Genomic DNA, 10,473 nt, shown 5'->3' with positions numbered 1-10,473 from the left:
AAGATTGTTAATTGATTGGCGCTGCTGTTTCCTGTGTGGAGTCTTGTTGAAACAGAAACACACACCCCTGGCCTGATTACCTTCTCACCTTTCCTGGGTTTTACACCATTGTCACTCTATTGACTTTGAGTTACCCCAATATAGCTGAGTGCAGAATCAGTATATTAGGGACTTTTAAGGATCCTATGTTGCACTCAGGAAGAGTCTATTAGAGTTCTTTCAGGGTGTCAACAAGCTTGCAGACAAGGGTGATCCAGTGGACACAGCATACTTGGACTTTCAAGGTCCTTCACCAAAGGCTCTTAAGCAAACTAAGCAGTCATAGGATAAAAGGGAAGGTCCTCTCATGGATCAGTAACTGGTTAAAAGATAGGAAACAAGGGGGTAGGAATAAACCGCGAGTTTTCACAATGCAGAGAGATAAATTGCTGGATCTCCTAAGAATCCATATCGGGACCTCTGCTGTTCATAAATGATCTGGAAAAGGGAGTGAACGGTGAGGTGGCAAAATCTGCAGACGACAAAGTTACTCAAAGATGTCCAAAAGCAGACTGCGAAGAGTTACAAAGGGATCTAACAAACCTGGGTGACTGGGCAACAAAATGGCAGATGAAATTCAATGTTGATAAATGCAAATTAATGTGCACTAGAAAAAATAACCCCAACTATACAAAATAATGGGGTCTAAATTAGCTGTTAATTCTCAGGGAAGAGATATTCTAGTCATGGTGGATTGTTCTCTGAAAACGTCAGCTCACTGTACAGCAACTGTGAAAAAAGCTAAGAGAAAATTAGGAATCATTTGTAAGGAGATAGTTAATAGAACAGAAAAAAATAATAATGGAACTATAAATCCATGGTACACCCACCTCTTGACTGCTGAATGCAATTCTGGTCAGTCCATCTCAAAAAAAGCTATATTGGAATTGGAAAAGGTACAGAGAAGAGCAACAAAAATGATGAGGGGGATGGAACAGTTGCCGTATGAGGAGAGTTTAATAAGACTGGGACTGTTCAGTTTAGAACAGAGATGACTGAGGGGGGATCTGACAGAGGTCTGTAATATGTAAGGTGTGGAGAACGTGAATAAGGAAGTGTCATTTACCCCTTCATGTGACACAGGAACCAGTGATCACCCAATGAAATGAATAGGCAGTGGTTTAAAACAGACACAAGGAAGTACTTCTTCACACAACGCACAGTCACCCTGGCCTGCAGCACTCGTTGCCAGGCGATGTTGTGAAGGCCAAAAGTATAAATGGGTGTTAGGTCCATCAATCGCTATTAGTCAAGATGGTCAGATACACAACCCTGTGCTCTGGGTGCCAAAAAACCTCTAACTGCCAGAAGCTGCGACTGGATAACAGGGGATGGATCACTCATAATGGTCTTGTTCTGTTCATTCCCTATAAAGCAACTGGCACTGGCCAGCATCAGAGACAGGATACTGGGCTAGAATGATGGACCACTGCTCTGAGGCAGAATGGCCATTATGTTCTGTTCTCTACAAACCCTCTACCCCTGAAATAAATTGTTGTCATTAACCCAAATACAGTAATACTACTTTTTATTGTCTCAAAAATAACTAATGATGTTTTGAACCACCAGCGTAATTGCATAAAACAGCATTTTTCAATAGCTTGAGTATTTTTTTTCTTTTGATCAATTGTGACAGATTGTGAGTATCTTATAATAGCCTGGAGAAGCCTTATTGAGTTTAATATCTTTGGAGTCCATTGTATTAGAAGTACAATAGTCTGTGAGTTATTCAGGAACTTTATGTATTTCCACTGGGAGAGTAAAGAGAAGAACAGCATTATGGTGACGAGGCAAATTCTCACAGGTTGTAACATCTCTAGAGAAACACCACCGCCTGGAAAGGTCTGCTTATACTAATTCAAACTCGATTTCCTAGGGACCAAGAGACAAAGAAAATATTTTTGGATGAATAGCTGGCTTTTAAACTGATCCAGCAAACAGACAGGACTTCTGGTCTAAGGGGGTCCCAATCTTAGGGAAAGGCCAGAAGGACAAATCACCACTCAGAGCCCTTGTCAATGTGGCCGGCAATCTCTGGTAAGCTTATTAGCATTTGTGTAGGTTCTTTTGTTTTTAATGTATTTTCTATATGCTTTCTACCTTAAGAATAACTCATCTTGCTTAGATACAGTAATGTGATAGCGTACGGCTGTAGCAACCACACCGTGTACCATCTTTGAGGAGAGAAATGAAGCAGGCCTATTTAGGCAGTATTTTTTGCTGGGAAAAGTCACCGTACTTGTGGAGCCTGGAAATCCCCTGGGCAGTAGGGGGAGAGATGCCTGTCTCCATCCAAGAGAGGCAATATCTGGAGAGGCCACAAGCCTGGGAGCGGGTTCCCTTGCTGCCCAATGGAGGGGGAATACTAGGGCAATTACTCTGAACTATGATGATGTGGAAGTTGGAACAACATTAAAAAGCTGTAATTGCCATGCTTTCAATAGATCTCTGACAGTATATGGGCCCAGTGAGATGTCAGGGTAAGGGAGGCTGGGAAGGAGACTGAAGAATTAGTGTGGAGGAAGCTATCAGCTCACTTTCTCTCTTGCATAGGATAGATCTATTGAAATCACTTCCAGTCCGACAGCTGCCACAACTGCACATAGGATATTTGTTGAGCTCAAATAATTTGCTTGCAAATACAAAAGGGGAAGAAATATTTGGTGCTAAGAGGCAACTCCTGCATTTCTTTTCTTTGCAAGTCACCAGTTTCCACCCTCTGGGATTTTTATGTCTAGATGCTGTATGGGCATCGTCTCATTTCCCGTGGTGAGTCTGTAAGAAAGCTGCTTGTTAAACCTGCGTGTTTAAACAGATGGCAGAATCCACTTCATTTGCCTCCTTCCTTTAAATCCATTTCACCTGTCCCCAGCTAATTTGTCACATACAAACGATTAGTTCATGCTTTCCATCTGGGATCTCTCGGAGCACAGAATGGAAAAGCAGCACTTGGTCCCCACTGGCAGCATAAGGAGCAAAAAGCCTGAATCATTCTTAAAATATATAGGTAGAGTTACTAAAAATATCATTTACTAAAAAAACGCCACAGGTGCGTATTGAGGCAGGAGACTAAAAGCCAAATGCTCTCAACAACCCAAGAAGTTGAGCTGTCTCCCACTACTGGACTAACTAGAGCCTTCTCCTGAACTCATACACAGAACACAGCTAGGACCTGGTCCAAAAACTGCTATTGACTTCAATGGGCTTTGGATTTGGTCCCTTCAAGAATATTCTCACCTTTGTCATTGAAACTCCCTCCCCCCACTCCAGCTTGTAAATGTTTGGATTTTTCATTTTGATGCTCACCTGGAAAGGGAGTTAAAGCATGTCCATCTGCTCCAAGATTTCTATTAATGGCTGTGTGTTAGCTGACAGTTGACTTGTCAGTTTGAAATGTGTGAGGGGGGAGGTTATGGAAGTCTGTAATGTTAATTTCTCATTGTTAAAGCCATTACCTAACATGGTTTTTAAAACAGGTTAGCCCAAGAAGTTTCAAGCTGTGCAGTGGCTTATTGATACTTCACTATGTACGTCTCAAATGGTCATTGGTCAAATTGCAGGACAAAGATCCAAAACAAGGGATGAGAATAATAGCACGGAAAACTTATAGTGATACTGCATTAGTTATAATTTACACACACATTTCCTACAACTCATTTTCTGGATTCTGCATTTAGGATGCAAATAATTTACAGTAATAAGTGGTAAAATTGATGAGTTAGTTAAATAAATTGCCCCCACATAAAAATAGGATAGACTATTAAATACACAGGATAGCGTCCCAAATTTATGCAGCAAGAAAAAAAAACTGGAAAGAGACCTAAGTATGCAACAGACTATGTGACATCATCTCAAAATTGGTTTTGTATTGGATTATCCAAGTATGCTTGGACTCTTTCCAAAACTAGTTCTCCCCATTAACTTCTGAGTCCTTCATTTAAAGGAAAATCGAAGATCAACATCATGTAAAGGATGGTTTAAATTCACAGAAGGAACAGTTCATTGTTTTCACTGACAAAGAGCAATTTTACTAATAGCCTAATTAAAAGGTAGTTAGGTGAAGTAAGATCACACAGGGCCAGGTGCCACCCCCTTCAAAGGAAAATATGGCACTATACATTTACAAACTACAAACAAACAAACAGACTAGTAACCAAGCACTCTTAAGTCTCTCAGAGCAGGAGGGTGTAGTGACTGCTAAGACCCCTAACATGGAAAGTTAAAAATTATCTGATTAACCAGTAAACTTTGCTTTTTCAGATGGACAAATTGTTCAAGACCTCCAAAACCAATATTCTTGCTCCTCCTGCCCCGAGTAGTAATATCACCAGCCCTATTTTCTGCTTTTGGGAACAACTGGCCTTTTTTTCCCTCTACACATCTCAGACCTGCATTAGGATTGCTTTTGACATCCTCCTGCAGGAAACTTGCCAGTGGATCTTCTACGTACAGTACAACATCCAAAGAGTAGGCTAAATATACCAAATTTCACTCCATAGTTGAGGATGCATTGAGATTCTCTCTTAAAGGAGAGGCAGGAAAGCACGAAAGCTTATGCTCAAATAAATTGGTTAGTCTCTAAGGTGCCACAAGTACTCCTTTTCTTCTCTTAAAGGAGGAATTAAACAACTTCACATATGAACAACATTGTGTATCCTTACTAAAGCTGAGCAAATGATTTTTTTTGGGAGGGGGCTCACTGGCAGTTAAAAATAATAAAATTTGGTTCTGGTTGAACAGAATGTGAAAGTTCTGAAAAATTTTGTTCAAGCCAAAACATTGTTTGCAAAGGGCTTGATTCACAAAATGCCCAGAGGAGGAGAATGTCCCCATATAAGCTTTCGCCCAGCGGTTAGAGCATTCACCTGGGATGTGGGAGACCCACGCTCAAATCCCCCCTCTACCTGATGTGGGAAAGAGATTTGACCACTGGGTCTCCCTCGCCCTAACCACCAGGTGATGGGATATTCTGATGAAGGCCTCTCTCAAACTCTCCTGTTGAAGCTGTTCTACTGTGTATAAATAATTACAGTGTTGCCAACTCATGATTTTGTCACAAGTCTCATGATAATTAGTTTTCCTTAAAGCCCCACCTCCTGAGCTCAAGTGGATGTGTGATGATTTCAGCCTTCATTCTTAAAGAAAAAGTAAGTTTCTAGCCCTCGTGGCTGTGAGGAAAGCTTCAAAATGTGACCCCCAGTGCACCCTAAAGGCTCAAATAGAAGGCAAATAAAAAAAAGCCACCAAATCTATTATTTGTACATGATGTCGTGATTTTTGACCATTTGGGGTTGGCAATACTGATTACATAATCACTGGAGCTGGTGCAGGAACTTGGGACTTCCATCTCCCAGCTGAATGCCCCACACGCCAGGCTATCCAGCCTCTCTCTCTGGCCTTTAAACTTTGAGATTCTCCCATGGCACTGTACTGCTTTTTAAAACGGATCCTGCAAGCTGCAATGGATTAATGGTTCATACAAAAATATGCATGCAAACGATCCGCTGTCATGTGTGTGCAGAGCTTTTTGCTGGGTTGGAAAAAGTCATGTTTTTTAAAAAAATTATTTGCCATTGTCTGAAGTTGTAGTATATACGGTTAGAGTAAATCTGGTTGTCAAACTACATGCAAAAAAACTCTTTCAAGAAAAGTCAGTCAAATTTTCAACCTTGACAGTGTGCCCTTACAATAATGGTAAGTACTTTGGGAATCTTTAATATTTGTGGAATATCAATACTAAAAGGGGATGTTAGGATGAGATGAAATGACCACTGGATGTCACTGTTGCTTTTAAAATGGACAGTAAGTTTGGAAATGACAAATGACAGCAATTTGGAAACAAACCTGTTAGCGATGATCACTAAAATGGTCAGAAATAAAACTGATAGCCATTTGTTTTCACTACACAGAAGTTTATTATGAAAGTTAAACATACAACACAAAAGGTAGCAAAAGCAATCCTGTAGCTTAAGGCAACTCTTAAAGGAGACGAATTCAAGAAAGGATGATGCAACTTCTGTTTAAATAGAAATTATGAAAAATATCAAATTGCATCAATAACTTAAAACGTACTTTAAAAAGTCTGCACTAACCAGCAGAGGGTAAGGGTTTCTGATCTTAATGCCAGCATTAAGATATAGTAAGCAGCACAATGCTAAATGATGATAGGGAAAGTTCAGTATTTACACAAAGATAGTAAAGTTTATATCTGATAGTATAATTTCCCATGTACTTATGGTTTGGAACCATGATCTGAAACCATTAGGAAAATTATGTAAAATAAATCTTCATACTATTCCATTGAAAATACAGGGGATGCAGAGAGGATCCAGGACGAGAACAATGGGTACCTTAAATATCACATTACAGAAGCTTTTTAGAAAAAAAATGCTTCTTCAGGGAAGGGGAGAGGGAAAATAAAATGAACCACAAAGAATGTGAAACCTTCTCTGTCAGATTAGCCAAATTTAAATGTATGTATCAATATCAAAGTATTTCCATTTTTTGATGTTGTCACAGCAGTTACAGACAACTGTCTTAGCGAACTGTTAAATATTCATGGTATTAATGTACAAGGAGTCCCAGTCACATTTCCATTATTTGTTTATACTTTTGCAAGACCTCATATAATTTCAATTCAAATGTTTTGCCATCAGTAAGGGTACCATATAAAAACAAATGTTTAATGATCCTAATCATACACAATTTCAGTTCATTTTCAAAATTTATCATGAAACCATAATTTTTTCTTTAAAATAAGTGGTCTAGCTTCAGCATTTTAATATTAAAGATCATTTCAAATAACAAAAAATTAATTAAGCTATACAGAAAGCATCAGCTTCAAACAATGCCAAATGACACTGCCGTTTCCAGTTTTTTCTTTAAAGTAATGGATGTTGATGGAAAATTGGGAATAAGCCTGTTTACAAAAATTATTCACACAAATGAATCCATCCCAAATCTTACCCTGTTGGAAAATGCCATATATACTGTAAATTAGTTTTATATGTAGACGATTTAATAAAAGAAAGTGTCCTATGGACAGTATGAGAGATTCTACACAACCCCAAATCTCTCCTTTCATCATTCAGCATAAATTTACAAAAAGCATAAGATATAAAATACACTTAAAGCAGATATCTTGGACATGATTTTTAATACAATATCACCATTGCAGCTGATCACCTTTGTCCCCAGTTTAACATGCTGTCAAATGCAATCGTGAAGTTGCAATATCCCTTTCCAGAACTATTTAAAAAAATCCCTGAATAAAACAGAAGCCAGCCTGCAACTTCCTAGGAGTCTCAGTAGGTACTATATACAGGGCTATATTTACCACCCAAACTCATTTAGTACAGAATAGAAGCTAGGTTAGATCCTGGGGCAGAATGCAGTGACATCAAAAATATTTTAAAAACATTTTATTGTAAGAAATGGAACCAATGAATTGCTAGCAGTTAAAAGGATATTGCAACTTTAACAATCAAACATGCATGTTAGAAAGTTGATTGACAGCTCTGTGCTATTGGGTTTAGCTTGTAAATAATGCAAAAAATGTCAGAAGTCTTTAAAATGTCTTGCAAATTTTGAAGATAAAGAAAATTGCAAAAAAGACAAGAATGCATATCTAAAATAGAGCAGGAGCACAATAATGACAACCAAAACTTCCAAAGCCCATATAAAAAAAATTAAGCTTGGAAAGCCTTGGCTTCCAGCAATTTACCAAAAACAAAAAAAAAATTGTAATCTGCAATGTCTTGACCTATTTTTAGGTGACAATTTTTTTTATTAGAGTTGAGGAAAATGGTTTATAGCTGCTTAAGTTTCCATTTCACTAAAATAGTGCCAACAAAAATAAGCTTGCATAGAAAAACAATCTCAAATTGCCACTGGCTACATGCTTACAATAGGAAATGCAGATATTGTAACATAAACATAGTGCAAACCATGGCAGTTCATGCTGGTTGTGACTGCCGCAGGTCAGGAAATAGACCATAGTAACCCAGTTATCACAGTTTCTGGTCTTTTATTTAATCTTTTGCCAAGTATAAGCAATGCATATGTGCAGACCCATGGCACGTCTGCTGCTGCTGTTGATTAACGCAGTTTGAGGTCATCACCACTTCCTAAGTTAGATCCAGGACTAGGGTCTTGTCTTCTTGCCTGTATTAATAAATATATGTTCAAAGTTAAAGGTATGGTTTGGAAATATCAGTTTAGTTGATTTTTTAAATGCATTAATTACAAGCTTATGACCACAAATAATTCCATGACACAAAATTTACACTTCAAATGGTTAAATACATACTATAAATACAAAAATACCATCAATACCCCCTACTTAATCACCCACCTTCATGCAAAAACTTTAGTAAAAGCAAGACTTCACACAATCCTTTGAAGGTCTGGTTCTGGTTTTGATGGACCAGCAGAGGAAGAACACCCTGGAGTAGAAAACCCTACGCTGAAAATGCTGTGTCACAAGTTCCTGATGTTCAAATCTAAGGACTGTTAAATTACTACTTAATTTATTTCAACAGATGGGAGAGGTCCGAGGTAGCAGAGTGGCTACTAAATATAGTACAGACTCCAACCATCTAAGGCTTCACAGATCAAATTCAACACCTTGCACTGTTCTTAGAAGGCAACTAGAGGACAGTGAAGTCTACGGAGGACAGGTACAATAGACTTGCACTAAGTAGGCAAATGGCAGCATTCTGTCAAAAAATGAAGTGTCTAGATGTCTTCCAGTGCAGCCCTATGGATAGCATGTTGCACTAATACAATCTGGAGCTAACAAAGGCATGGATAAGTATGGTTAAGTCTGCGTCAGAGGACAGACCTTTATGTAGTCTCTTTGAAGCCAAAAAGATGCACGCCTCATTTGAAAAAAGGATGGAAACATTCCTTTAATTGGAGGTGCAGATATCAGCCCTGCTGTTTCCTGCAAATTCATCCCCTACTCACCAGCATCACCACCCTCTTGTCTGACTTGAGCTTCTGCTGACCTTTTTATCCATGCTTTAACTGAGGTCAACCATTCGGAAAACCAAGTGACTGCATTGTCTCGATCAGACAATAATGCAGAGCTGAATGCCAGCCACACAATGGTGACAATGCAGCCCACCCATCTCACAATCTCCCCTACCACCCACATACAAAAACTGAACCAAAGTGAGACTAGAAGCCTGCAAAAATGCTTGCTGGGGGCAATGAGAAACTGCCCATCACCAGCCTCTGGAATCTCTCTGACAGGAAGGAATAAGAGTCACTGAAGCACAGTCTGTCCACTCCTGCTAGATACCATGTGAAAAATCTCCATAACCTCAGAATCAGTATTATGGTCAAAGGCTGATGACAGCTCCAGGAGACTCATCATGGATACATGACCTCTGTCTGTACCACAAATTTTCCGTGACAAAAATCTAGATCCTCAGTTTGGCACGTCCACGTCTGCTGGGGTTCTACATCTCAACTGGACAAGCAGCCTGGAGACAACAGTCAAATCATGACAAGAATTTGGTCTTCACTCTCCCAGTATCCAAACTTAACATTTCGTTTAAGATCTGTAGTACATCCATCCACCTGTACACTGAGTTCTCTTTTACCTGGAATAACAACCATGAAACTATAGTATTTCAGACCACTCTGTAAGAGCTTCATGTACTCAGAACTTTAAGTCAATCAGGACGATACATCTCAGTGACTCCAACGCCAGGCCAGAGAAGAAAGCTGTTAACTTGGGCCTCAATCCTGCAAATACATACTTGCTTGACTTTATGCATAAGTAGTCCTATTCAAGTCAGTGGGACTATTCACATGTGTAAAATTAAACATTTGTAAGCATTTGCAGGACCTTAGATGGGATGTCTACAGTATAACAGGGCAGCTTTACACACAAGCATTAATCCCAAATAAATCCTCTCCTGAAATTTATTAATATGATAGATGTTAACTATAATCCTGTTTTGGAGTGAAGAATTAACACCCACCCACCCACACACCCACGAAATATAAATAAATCCATTAAAACTGTATCAGATTTTCTGCTACTTAAGTCATGAGTAATAATACCAAAATTTGAGACAGAGATCCAGTAAAAACATCTAACAGTGCATAGGATGTATTTTCTTGTTCTATGACAGAAACAGGCCACATTTTTAATGTCAATGCTTCTAAAAATGCAAGAAATGAATCTCTCTAAATATTTGAGTTAATCACAATACCAACTCCATCAGGATCAAGACTAACCAAAACAATTAGAGAAGAAGCTGTTCAGCTAATATAAAATGTTACTTTTCATTATGTTGATAACACAGTAATATGGCAGGTCTGTCCTCTTGGTGGTGTGTCAAACTGTCTCTCTTGCCTCACTAGTTAAGTTTTTATTTCCTTATTGTGCAAACAGCAACCAGCTCAAGTGAAGAAGTATCA

The 10,473-nt window shown here is 38.8% G+C and overlaps 1 protein-coding gene across 7 annotated transcripts in view; it reads right to left on the bottom strand.

Moving 5' to 3' along the window:
- Window positions 1–5,972: 5,972 nt before the first annotated feature.
- CBFB (core-binding factor subunit beta) overlaps window positions 5,973–10,473 on the bottom strand; it is a 64,452-nt gene continuing 59,951 nt past the window's right edge. For all 7 annotated transcript variants that reach the window (XM_073307487.1, XM_073307485.1, XM_073307484.1 and 4 more), the window contains one exon: window positions 5,973–8,202. In XM_073307487.1, coding sequence (XP_073163588.1) covers window positions 8,137–8,202 — 66 coding nt within the window. In that variant the 3' untranslated portion in view covers window positions 5,973–8,136. The remainder of the gene's footprint in view (window positions 8,203–10,473) is intronic.

The sequence above is a fragment of the Lepidochelys kempii genome, chromosome 12, assembly GCF_965140265.1.
Source record: "Lepidochelys kempii isolate rLepKem1 chromosome 12, rLepKem1.hap2, whole genome shotgun sequence".
In the NCBI taxonomy this organism is placed as follows: domain Eukaryota; kingdom Metazoa; phylum Chordata; order Testudines; family Cheloniidae; genus Lepidochelys; species Lepidochelys kempii.
This window is presented reverse-complemented; position numbering and strand designations above follow the sequence as displayed.